At 48.0% G+C, this 17,326-nt stretch overlaps 1 protein-coding gene across 4 annotated transcripts in view; it reads right to left on the reverse strand.

The window, feature by feature from the left end:
* Nucleotides 1-17,326, reverse strand: part of Tll2 (tolloid-like 2) — a 129,909-nt gene that overhangs the window by 26,581 nt on the left and 86,002 nt on the right. For 3 of the 4 annotated variants that reach the window (XM_006527092.4, NM_011904.4, XM_006527095.3), the window contains 3 exons: nucleotides 12,651-12,775; nucleotides 9,715-9,830; nucleotides 5,467-5,569 (listed from right to left, as the gene is read on the reverse strand). In XM_006527092.4, coding sequence (XP_006527155.1) covers nucleotides 5,467-5,569; nucleotides 9,715-9,830; nucleotides 12,651-12,775 — 344 coding nt within the window. The remainder of the gene's footprint in view (nucleotides 1-5,466; nucleotides 5,570-9,714; nucleotides 9,831-12,650; nucleotides 12,776-17,326) is intronic. The other variant, XM_017318201.1, reaches the window with a different exon arrangement.

A 17,326-nucleotide genomic window follows, 5' to 3' on the forward strand; every position in this document is an offset into this window, starting at 1 on the left:
AAAAAACAGATTGGAGGCCTATACAATTTGAGAACGGCATCTATGGTATGGCTGATAGCTGTGATGAGTGTTTAGTAAACAACTAGTAAGCATTGGGGAGGGGGGAGCATCACCTTTTTGCAAGAGGGAGCACTGTGCAGTCAGACCACAACAGCCCTAAGCGGGACTCCTTCGCCTAGCTCAGGTTTCCAGTCTGCATATCCTTTTAAATCCCAGCTGCTACAGCCACTGAGAACTGATTCCAAGCGAGAGGGGGGAGGTCTATATTTTATTACCTACGGACCTAACTCAATAAGAGGAACTGTCTGTCACCCCTGCCGCAGGCTGACCCGCCCCTATCCAGCCCGGGCAGGTGTATTGTTCTGCCTCAGCAAATATCCCCCATCTCTCTGTAATTCTTAGCTGACATCTCAGCCTTTGCCTTGCCAGTAACAGATGCTGACAAGTCAAAGTCCCCCTTAGTCACTGACTGTGTCTGCTTAAGATCCTGTCTGAAGTGTTTCACATAGGACTGTCTCATTTCATCCCCACTGGTTGTGGTTTGGACCTTGAATGTGCCCAGAAAGCTCCTAGGCAGAAGGTCTGGGTCCCATCACAGTAGTGGTCATATGTGGGGCCTTGGGGGGGGGCAGAGGGAGGGTCCTGTAACTTGAGGTCTCTGATCTTATCAATGGATAATTCATTCATTGATAGACTCATAGCTTAAGGGCTACTTAGAGGTGGGGGGAACTAGATCAATGGAAGCTTGTCTTCAAAGAATATTCTCTCTTCTTGTCCCACACCCTCATGCCACCATGAAGCATCAACATTTTTTTTTCCCTGCCAGGTGCTTCTGGCCTTGTCAACAAACTGAAAACAATCAGGTCAAGTGACTATGGACTAAAACCACGAGCTCAAATAAACCTTTTCTCTTTCCAGTTAATCCCCCCTCAGGCATTTTGTCACAGCAAGGCAAATCTGACACAGACACACTGCTCCACCCCCACCCCCACCCCGAATCGGGTACTGTTATTATCCCCATTTCACAGATGAGAAAAGTGAGGATGAGAACATGAGAACATTTGTCTCAAAGTTGGAGGTGAAAGCAAGATCTGAAGCTTGGCAGTTTGAGATCCAGACTGTTGGGGCCACTATCATCATCATCACCATCACCACCACCACCATCATCACCACTACCATCATCATCAAAAGGAACTGGGGTTTAGTCCTGAACATGGTGCAGTTTTGGATAGGACACCAAAGGTGCATCCTGGGAGTGAAAGTGCCATGCTCCCTTCCCAGCTCAGAATAAGACAAGCACAAACGAAGATCACTAAGCACATTTGAGCAGGTGCCAGGCTTGGCTGTTGGCCTTACGCTATCATTTCTGTTCATTTGGGAAACTGCCCTAGCCCAGGAAGCCTCAGGAGTGGGACCACGCGACTCGATGGGCCAGCCGGACCTTTCTGAACTCCCCTCCCTGTTTCAAGGAAAAGGATAAGGAGCTTTTGTGTGTGTTATGGAAACACCGAATGCCAAGGCAGCTCTGAGGACAAAAATATGGTGCTAGGGCTGCTTCCTCTACAGCAACAGGAGAGGGGAGTCCACGTTGAAGGGCAATGTTTAAGATTACTGACCGGCTCTTCTGGCACCACCCCTGAGCCCTTACACATACCCTGTTAAGGAAGGGCAAGTGGCCCCGGCACGGAAATCCCATCTGTGATCTTTAATCAGCTGTGAAATATTCTTATCAATAATTTCCTTTTAAACCCAGTAAGTGCAAACCTGGGTCACAAACAGCTCTCGGAAGAGCCGGGCAGGCTGGCAGGAAACGGGCACAGAGAGGTGTCAGTCAGTTCCTGGACTGAAATCTCGTTCCTGGGTTTAAAGGCCTTTAATAAGGATATCAAGAGGAGATGCAGATGAGGACACTCCAAGTGGGCTCTGCGGGGAGTCATAAAGGGTCCATTCATAAAAAGTTATGCGCGCATTATGCCTGGATTTTCGCACACTGCCCTGGGAAAGAGAATGCGATGCAGAGGTTTTCACAGCAAAGATGCCTACTTTACAATCCGCCCTAATCCGCTCTCCCTCCTGCCAAAGGGGCCTTGACCTGCCCCTCCTGGCAGATTGCATGGCACTGACCCCTCCCAGGGACCAGCTTAGCCAACACAATGCACTTGTTCCAAACACAAAAATTCACTAACGACTGCATTTGGAAACATCAGAGCGGACCAAATAGTTGGCAAAGGAGGGTGTGCCTGCAAATGAAGAGTGATGGTTTTAGGCACCCGGCCATGCCTTGGCTGCAACGCTGTGTGTGAGTGTGTGTGTGTGTGTGTGTGTGTGTGTGTGTGTGTGTGTGTGTGCACAGAGAGAAAGAGAGACAGAGACAGAGAGAGAGAGAAGAAGAGAGACAGAGAGAGAGACAGAGACAGAGAGACAGACAGACAGAGGCAGAGAGAGACAGAGAGAGAGACAGAGACAGAGAGAAAGAGAGATATAAAGAGAAAGACACACAAAGAGAACAATGACTCAGGTAAAATATGAGCACTAACCCCCATCCCCCACCATCACCCCAAGCCATCACCACCACCAATAAACTGATAAACTGCACAAGTCCCGTCCCAGTCCTGAGTGCAGCAGAGACACCAGGATCCCTACTGAGACAATTCCCGCATGCCACTCAAGCAAAGGGAACGCCTGGAAACCAGCCCGTGTCCACTCTCTGGGAAACTCTGGCTCCTTCCTCCCATGGCTTTGGTCTAACCCATTCCTGGGGTGCAGGGCTGCCAACCTCGGCAAGCAGACATCCAGGAAGCCTGTTAGCTTTGACTCCCAGATAAACAACAACTTGGGAGGGAAGGACTGTAAATATTCAGCAGTCACCTGTCCCCTTTACCAGGACAGTGGAATTCTGGTTTGACTTCAGTCACTAGCTAGCCGTGAGGCCTTAAGTACTCAGTACGTGCGAGAAGCTTGGCTTTCCTGTGCCATGAGGGGTGCAGTGACTTGAAGGTGTCTGTCAGACTGAGGGTCTCCTATTCCTTGTACTGATGAAGCCCTTCCCACGTGGCTTTTATAACGTGTTATCGTGGGGGATCCAAACAGTAGACAGGTAACCAAGACACAGCATAATGCTGCCCGCCATCTGCATGCTTCCTTGCTTGGAGGCAACGGCTCCATCCTTGAGCAGCCTTTCTGTGTGTTTGGTACTAGACAGGACACACAACAGGCTAATCCGATCATTCTCTGACCCACTTTTGTGGGTTCTGTTTAAGTTGTATTCCAGGAGTCTTACCCAGAGATATTTTTCAAGCAATGATGGTACTCAGACAAGTTTAAAAACCCCTGCTCCCAGGAGCCCAGCCTTGGTTGGGGTATGTGTGTGTGTGTGTGTGTGTGTGTGTGTGTGTGTGTGTGTAGGGGGGGGGGCTCTTGGATGCATACATGTGTGCAGGTGCACTTATGCATGCGTGAGGATGTGAATACAGTTACATATATGTATCCAGGCACATGTGGGGACAGATCAACATTGTGTGTCTTCCTGATTCTCCACCTTATTTTTTGAGAACAGGGTCTCTTGCTGAATCTGGACCTCATTGGTTCAATTAATCTGGCTGGCTCCGGGATTCCAGGGACCCCCCCCCCATTTCCACTACTACCCCCTAGTCCTGGGATACAGACATATACTACAGTGCCTGGGTTTTTTTTTTTTTTTACAGAGGTGCTAGGAATCCAAACTTTGGTCCTTACACTAGTGCAAAAAGCACTTTCCTTGTCCAGTCATCTCCCTGCCTTTGCACACTGCGATTTTGGCACACCTGACCAATGCTACCTGTGACCTAGATTTCTGACTGCTATTTCCCTGTCTGTTCATTTTAGGCCAGAAACAGAACCCAGTGCAGACAGGCTCTACCCTGTCTTGGGCAGTATAACCACTTGTCTATGCTCACATTCCTATGCATACTTCCAGAGGGAACTTAGCTTGTATATCTGGACTAGGAGCTACCTGATGCATAGCACACAGACCTAGCTGCTCCTAGCACTTTGGAGCATCTAAGGACACACATTCCCACCTGTTTGTACCCTTGGGAAATTAAATTCACATCTTTCTAGATGCAGGCACTTGTGGGCCATCCCCATTGATAGCCGAAGGCTACAGATTACTCACGCAGAAGGCTACAGATTCCCTAGAGAACACCCTGTCTGGTGTTACTGTATCATCCTGGTCCCCCAGGATCTAGCACTACATCAGGGCTTTCTTTCTCATCACCATCTGCAGCCAACTGTCCTGGCAACAGCTCCTTCCCCATCTATCACTGGCAGCATGGCAAGTGTGGCTTTTCCACTCACATGGAGGACTACGGGGGACCAAGTTATCGCCAAAACCTTGGACTTGACCAGGCCAGGAGGGCATCGTTCAGATCGTCCTAGCAATGAGGACGCCCCCACACTCAACTGCAACTCCTTCATCTGCCTCTTTGTTGGTCTGTTTCTCCCTGCAGTTCCTCCTCAGGCCAATGAGTCCCAGAGTCGGCTCCCAAAACCCAAGACCACTGATTCTAGGCAATATTAATCTTCCTTGATCATCAAGAGAAATCTCTCTTGGGAAACCTTTCTCTTTATAGTGTCTTCCTGTGATCTTTTGCTCAAAGGTCCAAGCTGCCTTTGGTGGGTGAGTCTGTACTCTTTTCTACTCCACAGAAGTAATCCCTGCCCATCAGAAACTCTGGAAGAGATAACCAAACCAAGAACAGAATAGAAACATTAAAAAAAAATCATCTAAAATATCCACAATGGATTCTTTACATCTTTAATTTTATTGGAGATTTATATCGTAAATCATAAGATGGTTCCTCGCCGTAGGATTCGGCCCACGCAATGGCTTAAGTAATTTAGTTCTGACAATTTAAGACAGCACAGCTGTGCTCCTTACTTCATCAAACTGGTCCCATTCTGATCTCTTCTGCCTGTGACAGCCGCTAACTGCAATTCCTGCCTTATACACATCTTTTCGTACACGCATGTGTTTGAAATAATTCTATTTACTCCACTCTGTAACATTGCACAGGTTACAGAGTGCTGGGGAAATCTCTCTGTATCGATACACACTCCCCTCCAGCTTTATTTTTATTGGATGGAAATTTTCCGTGGAAAAGGTGTGTCACAATTTACTCCGCTGAGCCTTACTGCTGCACATTTAAATTGCTCTGATTCTTCCTGCTTCAGTGCACCTCCCCGTTGCTAGAGCTTTGCACACTTCCTTAATTAGTTCCCTAGGAGACATTCCAAGAAGTGGAATTGCTGGGTCATAAGGCGCTGACAGTTTTTAAAAGCCTTTAACATGTGTGGCCAAATGGAGTGGTCAGAGTTTTACAATGACAAGAGCGCCTGAGAGCTTCCTGTGCCAGCTGCTAGACGGAACCTTCCAGATAGGGAGAACACACTCCATCTCTCATTCTTTGAAGGCTGATGTCCACTCACCCAACAGGGGGGCCTTTCTCCAGTAACCATCCCGGATCTCCACGTAATCGTACCAGCACAGGCGGCTCTTAAACAAATCCATGGAGGTGAAATTTAGGATGATCTGCAAAGAATTACCATAAAGTAGGTTTGAACAACAAAGCCCGAAGACCGCCTTACGTGCCAATGCTCTCATGTTACCCCTTAGCATACAGAGCCCTCAGACCGCAGTAGGAGCATCTTCTCAAAACACACACACACAGGAAGTCTCCTGACATCAAATAATAAACCTTAGTTGGGATGGCGAGTAAACAGAGGGAGATAGGTCCTTTAGCTCTGTCTGGGGAGTCGCTTGAGCTTTTGAAGTTGCTAGGTGGTTTACAGAAAGCAAGATGCACTTAGAGATAGGCAAGGACAAGTTGAGACTAGGGATTAGGGAGGAGGTAAGAGGTCAGGGAGGTTCAGAGATACGAAAGGATCTTGGAACATCATCAATCATTCCAGAAGGTCTGGGGTTAGCTCAAGTGCATCTGAGCATGGCTGCATCAGCATCCCTCAGCCAGGACCTCTCACTCCTGAAGTGCTATCATTCCCCCACCGAAAGCCTTCTTGAACTCCGTCCACCCATTCAATTCTGTCATCTCTTTCTTCTTACTGGTTGGCCACTGACAGCGTGTTCCTGTGCTGTTTCTCTTCAACGTCCCTGCCTAACGGCTACTGTTGGCATGATCCCTAGACTACCCAGCCTTCCACAACTTACACCTCAGGTTTTTCTGACTGCCCCGACCCCACATTTAGAAAACCCCTAAAGAAATCCCTATACCCTTATCTTATAAGTCAAACCTGCCTTGTTTTCTAGACTCTCCAAGGCCAGCCTGTGTCTCTTTCTCAGGGCTCTATAGGTTACAAAAGTCTTCACTGGGCCCAGGTAAGTACCCCACGGTAAGTCTTGTGCGCAGGTGGAACCATACGATATTTGATCTTTAGGACTCCCTATTGTCTCTCCCTTTCAGGGGTGTCTAAGCAGACAGGTTTGGCCTCAGCTCCCCTCACTGGTTCTAGAATCTTGAGGAAGCACTCATCTGAAAGACGATGTGCACACCGCCAGGTTGTGGAGGAGTCTGTGAGAGAACCTGCATGCCGAGTGACTAGTGCTGTGTCTGGCGTGCAGGAAGTACTCCAAAAGCACGCTTTTAAAAGTGAGACTATACTGAGTGTGCCCTTAGCGTATCACAGCTGACATCCCCCAGTCCCTCACTGGCTTTCTCTCTAGCCTGATCAACACTGAGAGAGCCCACTCCCTCCCCAGGGCCAATCCCCATCCAGTGGGATTCTTCCACAGAACCCAGTGGTCGCCTAGGAAATGAAGAATGAGTACAACAGATGGGGCTGCATGTGGGTGTGTGCGTGCCATGGGCGTGTCTGTCAGATGCGTAGGGGGTGAGGAACCCGAGCTGAGCGGCATCTTAAATTGGGGTGTCCCTGGGTTTCTCTCAACTCTGCATCATGCTCGTGATGAGACGGTAGGGTTCAGGAATGCTTCTAAGCCGGTCCCACAAGAATTCTTTAGTATTTGCTCTTTTAAGATTACACTGAGGAAATGTTAGTAAAACTTCCTTGGAAACACATTCATGGTCTGACTGAGGGATAATTATTCAGGCTGATTATTTTAAGTATGTTAGTGAACCATAAAGACCATCAGGGGAAGAGGTGATGAGCGAGAGGTACTCTGAGAGTCAATCAAGTTTGCTAATTACCAGCAGCTCTGGGGAAGGCTGGGTGAGGCAGAAATGGGAATAATTGCAGGAATTTCAACGATGTATATTCTCTGTGCCCCTAGTGAGCACTAATAATTGAGACTTAGTGAAGCTTACACGGTTTAAACATATCACACAGCCCTGCTGTGCAGCAAGTCAACAATGTGGGGATTACCAGGCCCCCTCCTCTTCCTCCTCCCCCTCCTCCTCCTCCTGCTTCCTGCCTGTTAGCACCTCTAGCAGGCACAGTCATATCCACGCAAAAGGTCTATAGCTCGGGTTCAAGAAGACAACCACACTGTGTTTGCATACATGTGCAAGTGTGTGTCTGTATGTGTGTGTGTGTATACATGTGTGTGCGCGCACACACATACACAGACATGCAGAAGGCAGAAAAAAAAATGTCATTTGTCTTCTTCTGTCACCTAGCCCCTGATTTTTTTTGATACAAGGTTTCTCACTGAACCAGAAACTTGGCCTTCTGGCTGTGGGGGTTTACCAGCAAGCTCTCAGAATCCGCCTGTCTCCATCCCTGTATGTTGGGTTGCAGGCATGCATGGGTCATGCTGGGCTTTTCATTTGAGTGCTGGAGAGTTGAACTCAGATCCTCACGTTTACACAGCAAGCACTCTTACCCACTGTGCAGTCTTCCAAGCCCTAGCATTGTCTTAATACTTAATCGGGACAGTGTCTATGCAGGCGTAAATGTATGTTGTGTGAGCTCTGTCTCCTTTGTGTAACATGATGGTAGTCCAATATTCTGGTTCTGAGGTCCACAGTGGTGTGGGTTCATGTCCCAACTCTCCATCAAATTTAGTCACCTTGCGTAAGTCCAATTTCCACTCTATGATAAGCAGGATAACAGCATCTACCATGTGTGGTTGGTGCAAGGATGTGAACTACATGGCTTACTGAGGAAAGAGTCCAGTGTGTGTAGAAAATGCTCTCAATGGACCATGACCACGGCTCTCTGGTTCTCACCTTATACTTAAAGTTATGAAGTAAGAATATCTGCAGGCTGGCTGTGGAGACCGGAGCATATCTAATACATTCCACTATCTCTAGTTGTCCGGGCTTGGCTCCATCCTCATATATCCACATATCCATTCAAAGTGGGATGCTGGGACTGATGTGAACAATCTCTGTCCTCAGTGTGCTTAAGGACTTGATAGAATATAGTAGTTATGATACTGAGACATGCTATGACATGTGTTATCCTAGAGAGATGTGGGAACACAAGAATATCCCCTTACCTAAGCCCAAGAAAGAGGGCATCTGAGACAAGCTATAAAAAAAAAAATCTGGATTTTTCCAATGAAAAGATAAAGATTGAAGAGATGGCTTATCAGTTAACAGTGTGTATTTTTCTAGCAGAGCACCCTAGCTCAGTTCCCACCACCCATGTTGGGTGGCTAACTGCCTATAACTCCAGCTCCAGGGGATCTGGGTTCAGGGATCAGACTCCATGGACACCTGTACACACACACACACATGCACACACACACATGCACACACACACATGCACACACATACATGCACACACACACACAGACACACATACACCCTCCAACACACATATATATACAACACACTATATATATCCATATAGTCATAAAACTTTTAAAAGTCTTTTAAGAAAAGATAAAGTTCAGAGTTCAAAGCCCCATTCTGTATTTTACTATACGGTTGGGTAACTTCCCCTCAGATTCTTTGTTTACAGAATAGACATAGCGTGTCCTGTAGTGGAGCAGAGCATATCATCCTTGGACTAAGAAGGAGAAGTTTTGGTCCTGAGCTCAGCTCTAGATGGCAATGGAATCTTCAAGGCCAATGGATACAGAGCTTGTGAAGCCCCTAACATCTTCTTCCAGAGGCCCAGGGCCTTGGCATTCTCCGAGCCCAGTCATAAGACATTCCATGGCTTCCTTCCTGGATCTGACATCAGACACATGGCTGACCAGCCTGCCCTACCAGAGGGCAGTCACGGAGCAGCTGTTGCAAGGCTGGAGTGAATGATGTGGGCTGAACATCAACACAGGTGATGGTAGAGGGCTGGCCACACATTGCCACCTACCAAATCACTACTCCAGTATGTCAGCAAATTCTAGACTGGACACTTGCCCCATAGAGTATCCTAACAGTCCAGGTAGAGGAGAGGGTGTGGCTTACCTGACACTGAGCTTGATACATGACCTATATGGCATTTAGTACATGCCAGGCCTCCATATATATGGGTAAGCCTGGCTTTGAGATCATAAAACAGGGAATGCAACTCAAGCAGATGTGCTCCTGGCACATAGTAGGTGCTATTAGAACACCTGCTATTATTAACTGCACAAGGGTTGGGTCCTCCTACTCTACCTGGCTCAGGGTGTCATGCTATTCCCGATGGGGGTCCAGCCTATCTTTTAAAGATGATGCTAACTGTTCATGTGTATGGGGTGTGGTGTGATACCCAGGTGTGTGTGCAGCATGCATGAATATCATCCGAAGAGTTAGTATTCTCACCTACCTTTTCCCCTGGGGTGACGGAGATCCTCCAGACGCAGTGGGAATAGGAGGGGTAGCCATTTGGGAAACCAGGTGCCGAAAAGTTTCCTGTCGTGTCCTGTAGTGTCTCCCCACATGCTACACAAGCAAAAAAAAAAAAAAAATGACAACTCTGATGCAGGCACACACGAGGCTCCCACCCGAGCTACCCTGCCCAGGCCTGTGAAGTGAAAGCCTTTCCCAAGCCAATGCCATGTGAATGACTGATGGGAAGTGAGCCAAGGACATGGCCATTTTCTGGCTAGAGCAAGGAAAAGCAGCATTTTGGTGCCAAGGGGTAGTACTCAGTGTGTCTGCCAAAGGCTCTCGGGACTCCATGTGGCTTGATCTAGGTCCAGATCTCCATTCTCCAGCCATGAGCTGAACCAACTCCTGGGGCAGTGACATTACCTGCATCACACTGAATGAACCCACTCTGGGCTTGGCATCCACAGAGTGTTTCGGGGATTGTAGACTTGATTTGCTGATTGGTTATGAGAGAGGAGGTTGAGTCCAGAGCCTTGGGCATGCTAGGCAAATGCTCTAACACTGAGAGTCATGCCTCCAGCCACCCTGGAGCCTTCGTGACTGCTAACGACAGCCATAGCAGGGAGAATACAGAAGTGCATGCCAGGAAAGCCAAAAGGAAATACACTTTTGTTTTCATTTATGTTTTCAGCGTGATCTCACCTCCTTCCCAAGTCTTTTCTTTTTTGCTGTACACCTCTGAGAGAGCTACCAAGCAAACAAGAAAGCAGAGGAAAATGCAGGGCTACAGAAAGCTATACTAGAATGGTCTACAGTGTGTTCTTGGGCCTGTTCGTCTCTGACGGTTGCCCAGTAATGAATGGGTCTAGAATGTAGAACCTGCATGGGGGAAAAATTACTTTTTCTAGTTCGTCCTTTAAAGAAATGAAGAAAGTGGAATTCCTGTAGCTTGAGAGCAAACAATATTTGTATTCCCCGAATTATGGAGAGGGACACCCCCAAAATACAAAGCCAGTGGCTTGCTGAGTGACTTCCACCGCGGGGTTACCCACAAAGTGCAGGCAACGGGCCTCTTTAAACATCTCTTCCCTCTCTTGATACCACCTCTGTTTGGCCACCGCCCTAGCTCGCAGTGATCCCTTGGAGCATCTTCTGCTGCCTTTGGAGCTACAGAAAAAGGCATACGGAGGGATGCCCATCATTTGCCTCAGGAAATCCTGGCTGGGGGCAGGGGGCTGAGTGTCACATTACAGAACAACTGCCAAGCACAGTGAGGCTCACTCCCAGCAGTCAACACCCCCGAGGGTTCCATGGAAATTATTTTAGAATAATCATCAGCATTCTGCAGGAATAGATACGTTACTGTGTGCTCCAGGATATTTACCAGCTGCTTGAGAGCCTTCAGGGAAATAAGGAGTTTATACAGTGTAACTAAATAAATACCGTGGCATTTCCCAGGGAATGCTCTAAGGTTTCCCCTTGAATTTAGAGGGTTATATGATATGTGTGTCCCGCATTTTGGCCCTAGCATGCCCCCAGATGATTGAGAGATGGCTGAACATATTTCCTCGTTTTGTTGAGGGTGCAGCCTACACAGCATTTTGCAGTCCCCATGGTCCTGCATTGTAGGGCAATGTCACAGTCCAGACTTTCTCCAGTGGCCTCAGTTCCAAATATTCAACCGCAAATGGAAACATATCTTGTCTGAAGGGTGTGGAAAAGCTACTGGAGCTATTGGTGATGGAACTTCCTTCTGCCTCGTTCTCCCCTCAGCCCCAAGTCCCTTAAAGGTCATTCTGCTCCATCAATGGCACTAACTTGGCTGTGACAATTGACACTTGGCGTGGATTTAGAAGTGACTTGAGGCCCTGATCTCAAAATGACATGGAACAAAAAGATCCCAAAGCAGGTTAGTTTTAGCTCTCAACTTGATACAAGATAGAACTCCCGGGAAAGAGAGTCCTAGTGAGGAATTATCTAGATCGGTTGGCCTGTGCACATGTCTATGGGAGGTTGTCTTGATTTGTAATTTGATGTAATGAAGACCCAGCCTAATGTAGGTGGTACTATTCCCTAGGTAGCAGGTCCCAAGCTATCTAAGGCAGGAGAAAGCGACATGAGACGACAAATAAGGAATGTTCCACACATTTCTTCTCTCTCTGCTCTTGACTATGAGCACTTAAGTTCCTGCCTTGGCTTCCCCACCGTAATAGACTGTAACTTCAAACTCTAAGTAAAACAAACAAACAAACAAACGACGACAACAACAACAACAACAACAAACCCTTCGTCTCCTGTGCTGCTTTTTGTCAGGGCATTTTATCACAGCAAGAGAAATGAGACCAGGACAGAGATGAAGGCACAGAGGGTCCATCTGAGAGGGGACCACTGCCCTAGCACAGAACAAACCTTTGCTCTACCCCTAAGATACTCTCTGGTCTTTACTAGCATGTACCTGGTAACCAACCCCGAGGCCACAACATGGAGACTTGTTCTGTCTGTAGCATTAGGGAACCGTACCCCTATCATCCCCAAAGCATTCCCCTCACTCTTCGTCTTCCTGCCAGAAGTGCTTGGTCCTTCCTTTGCCATATTAACATCCCCCAGTTCCCTAGAAAGAAGAGGGGCTCTTGGAGCAACGTTCCACACTGTGCTGGATAATTGAGCTCTCTTCTCTCTTCACTCAGTGCTTTGTCAGAAGCTTCAAGAGCCTCCCATAGCCAGGCGATGGGCTCTGAGCCTGCTACACGCCTCTCTCAGCTTTCTGCACTGCACTGCATGCTTCCTAACAAAGACACTAGAAACCACAGCTGCCAAGGAGTGGTCCTCTCAGCTCCCAGCAAGGGGATGATGGGGTTGCTGGCACACAGCATGCGTTGTGTAGCATGGGATGCTTAGGAGTCGCTGGGAGTCCCCGTGGCTCACAGTTACCTGGGCATTTGTACAGCTTCCTGGCTTGAGCTATATCTCCCTGACTGAGCCGCACGCGTTGGCCAATGGTTGGCCTGACGCCATTGTCGTCTCGACGGGGGAGGATGGTGTCTAAGAAAACTCCTCTACGGGAAGAAAAAAAAAGAGAGAGAGAGAGAGAAAGAGGGAGAAAAGTCAAGGCTGCCAAGCTATGTGTGAGGAGACTCCAAATCTTCGTTTCTTTCCTGGTAACCCATCAGCATTCCTGTCCCCATCACTAGCCACCCCTGCCCCTTGCTGCATGACACTCAGGCTGCCTTGCGGTATTCCATCTCATCTGATCTGCCAACTCATTTCCCAATGGGAAGACAACTCTCAAGTTGAAAAATATACTCTAGACCAGTAGTCAGAGGCCTGCTTTCCTTATGTGCACTGAGTACACATCAGTTCTGGACAGGCCCTTGCCCTGGGGCCATCATGTTGCGTGAACCAGAGACCACCATTTGGAGATCACAGTGTGAGTGGCTCCCCTTGGAGTTGTACGCTAGGCAGTACTTTGGTAGATAGGTCTTAAGCTGCTTCAGGAAGAGCCTGAGAACTGGTCCAGCAGCTCGACAGTAAGCACAGGTGGAGGAGCTGACCAATCAAACTTTGCGTGGTTTTGCTAGCCAGAGCAGATGGACCGTGAGCTAAATCAAGAGCACTAGGGGTCAGCAAGAGATGCCAAGTTGCACATTCCCCTTCCAGGCCTGCCTTTGCCATGTGGGTTAACTTGGCAAGTCCCTTCCCTTCTCTGAACCTTTCTGAGCCTCAGTTTACTCCTTTGTACAATGGGAATTTTTCTGGTTGGTCAGAACGGATCCTCCTAGCCCTAGCTCCTTACTCTACCCTTGTGTGACTAAGATCTAGAATTTGAGGGGTGTTTCTAAAACACAAGAGGGCCCCCAGAGACCTGGCTAAGTCCCAGATTACTCATAACTTGATGCTGAGAGCAAGACCCCTCCTCTGCCTGTAAACTCTCTTCTTGGGCCTGTCTTACAAGGTGTCCCTTCTCCAAGTCTCATCTGTTCCTTTCTTAACCAACTTTCTGAAAAGAGTTTTCTCTGCTCCTTTTCGGTGCTCAGCTTTCATTCACCCTGAGATCTAACCATATCAGCGATGCTCAGTGGGGCCCCCTCATGGTCACCTGCATCTCTGGACGCTGTCAGCTTCTCTTTCCTCACTGTCTTCCCCCGGAGTTCACAGACTTTGCTGCATAAACTGAGAGAGAGAGAGCAACCACGTCTACTTTCTGCTTGGATGATGCCCCTGCCTCTGTTCTCTTTCCATGCTATACCACAGAGAGTTCTAACTACCCACAGAGAATTGTTTCCTGTTCACACTCATCTAGTAGACCCCCATTCCTGGCGCCACCTCCTGGAGCTGTGCCAGGGGCCTAGATGCAACCCTGATGTTGGCTAGGAACCGAACTCGTCCCACCCTTCAAATTGTCTCCTGACCTTTGTCTCTGGAGACTGGGTCAGAAAGTGCTCTCAGCCCTGTTCCTTACTCTCTTCTAAATGAGAAGAAACCCATGATCAAATTCCTGTATACCTTTCAGGCATCCCTTGACACCATACCCTTCTCCTGGGTGCCGGTCCATTGCCTGAGTTCAGCATATCTCCCTGAATTTTCTCCAGAAATGTCCCGACTGTGTTCCCTTCTGTGAGTTCAGCCTCTTTTGCTCCAGTCTTACAACGTTGTAATATGGGCACCCCAGCAGGTGTGTGCTTAGCAACTTCCTATCACTTGGCTGTCTGGGCCCTTTGTTCATGGCTTCTGACCTCCTGTCCACCCATACCTAGTGTTATCTCCTTCTAGATCCCAAACAAACTCCTGCACACACTGTCCTCTCCCTAGGATACCCACCCCCATCCCGTCTCACCTACCCACAGATTCCTATTCATTCTCTAGATCCCCATCACCTCTCTCCCCCTCTTAAAAGCCTTCTAGGGCCGGGCGGTGGTGGCACACGCCCAGTACTCGGGAGACAGAGACAGGCAGATTTCTGAGTTTGAGACCAGCCTGGTCTACGAAGTGAGTTCCAGGACAGCCAGGGCTACACAGAGAAACACTGTCTCGAAAAAAAAAACCCAACCAAACAACAACAACAAAAGCTTTCCAGGACCCTTCCTACCCATCCCATCTTATGTTGCATATTCTCTCAACTAATTTCATGTCATACTAATTTTTTTCAATGTGTGATGATATTTTCTCCTCTGTCAAAAATAAGTTTCTCAAGAATAGATTTCTCCTTTCTGTTCTTAGGGACTGAGGGTAGAGGGGGAACACAACCCCTGCCTCCCTCTTTAATTAAATTATGCAGCCACCATCAGGGACTATCTTCAAAGAACTCCACAAAATAACTATTTATATGCAACACAATCAGCTTAAACATACACAGCCTGGTTATTAACTGCTCTCTCTGTCTGTTTCCCAGTTCTGTGCTGTCTTAAACTCTCTGCTACACTGGATAATCCACATCTCCATTTCTTTCTGCTTATATCACCTTGTTATCTTTTTGGCTGTGAAATTCTTGTTTTTCTCAGTCAGACTCCTCGCATACTCATTCTCTCCAAGAAGCAAAGCTGGATCTCCTTTGTCCAGCATTGAATCCTCTGCCCTGACTTTCTCTGAGTCTCATGCCCTTATTCTCCAGAGTCCCCCAAGACACTTCAGTGGCACCCCTGTTCTCCCCTCCTGACACCAGGTTTGAAACCTTAAATCATGACCCCTAAGACAACTAAAATTCTAAATCCAGTTACCTGCTACTCAACAGAGACACTTCAATGCAATGCTATGAGTTACTAACAGACAGCTGGATTTTGCAGAATGTCCACTCAGAGCCATCCTTTATGCAGTTCTAGAGCACTGCACCTTTCCCCTTTCTGGATAGACAGAGCCCAGCACTGACTTCAGGTTACAGGGGAAGTTTTGGCAGATGCTTTGGAGGATAAAAATGTCAGCTCTGAGTTTTCCAAACAAAGACATCCCTGTACCAGAGAACTGTCTCCTCATCTCCTGGACCCATGCCCAGCCAAACTTCTAAGGACATCATTACCCACTGCCTGGGCCCAGCCAAGGGGGAAAAGGGAAAAGGGCAATAAAACCAGAGGAGAAAGAGCTGAAAGGAGAGATCTCAGGTCGTAAAGAGACTCAGAGATGCAGAGACCGAGTTTCCCATCAGCAGGAAGGGCTTTGTTCCACAAGCCTGTGCTCGGCAGGCAGTCGGCTGCTCCTTCACAAGCTAAAAGGCAAGGTACAGTGTGGCCCCAGGAAAGAAATGATCCAGGGAAATAAGCTGTAGTTAGAAAAAGAGAGGCGTCTAACAAAATGCCCACGAAGCCAGCCATTTAAGAGTCTGTTGTACAAAACAACCTTCTAAAACTTCATACAGAAAAGCATCATAAACGCCAGTACAGGCATCCACCTGCGGCAAAACATATTTGTGGAGGGAAGATTTCCAAACCCTGGGGCAAGAGCTGATAAGAACTGGGGGAAATGGTTAAAAATAACACACCTCACCATCTTGATAGCGATGTGCCTTTGAAAGACAACGTTGCCATTTCCCTCATTTGGAGTCAGAGTGTATTTCTTCTCTTACCAGATTCTGGCCTTCTGGGTTGCTCTGACCAATAGAAGGTAGCAGAAGTGATGGTATGCAAGTTCTAGAGCCTGGCCACTAAGAGGCTTGCAGCCACCCAGGCTGCCCTCTAACGGCCCTGAGTCCTTAAGCAGAGAAGGGCCTGGCCAAGTCTACTGAAGTGTGAGGAGTCATGGCAAAGAGGACATGGGCTATGGCCAGCTGGTACTGAGTACTGGATGTATGGCTGGCCATTTTAGACTCCCAGCCCAATCAAGCTCTGGGCAAGACCAGACCAAAGAAGAAAGAGCTGGGCTGACTCAGAGGATCAGAAACAACAATAGTAAGTTATGGTTTAAGATACTAAGTTTGCTAAGGAAACTGCACAGCAATGGGTATTGTAGCAGTAGCCAAAGTCTGCCTGGGGGCCACGGCCCTGCCCATCACAGCCTGGTGCTGTCTCTGGCCAATCTCCTTCCTAGGTGTTCTAGGCACTTTGTATGAGGTGTGATTACTTCATGGATTTTGCCCAAGGGTTTCCTCTGGTCTACGCTGATAAGCTGTTTCATGCTGACTTTGGGGTTCGTCAAGGTTTCCTCCTGAGGGGCAGAAGTGATGCGATTATGAGCTAGAGATCGCAGGAGAGGAAATGATATTTAGGAAAAGAAGAAAGTTAGGCAAAGTAAGATGAGCCTCTGCTTGGCCTCAGGCCCAAGAACTTAGTGCAGAGGATGGCAGGGAGCAATCGAGAAGAAGGTGGCTTCATTCCTATAGCCCTACAAGCCCTACGTAGCAGAGGCTTACAGCTTCCATTCTGGAGAGGAGCAACCACCATGAGCTAAGCAAAGACTTAGAAAGAATAACAGATAGGATTTTCCTTGTTCATTCCTCTGCGGTGCAGCTCTCTAGGCCTCTTTGACCTCACACATTCACTTTAAAAAGTAACAAAAATCTACTGGGTACCTAGTTGGGCCCCCACCGAATGCTAGAGACTCAAAGAGGATGAGATACTGTCTTTGTCCAAGGATCTCAGACTACTGGGGGAGGGAGGAATGTCACAGATAAACAGAGATGG

This window comes from Mus musculus, chromosome 19, assembly GCF_000001635.26.
Source record: "Mus musculus strain C57BL/6J chromosome 19, GRCm38.p6 C57BL/6J".
Classification (NCBI taxonomy): Eukaryota; Metazoa; Chordata; class Mammalia; order Rodentia; family Muridae; genus Mus; species Mus musculus.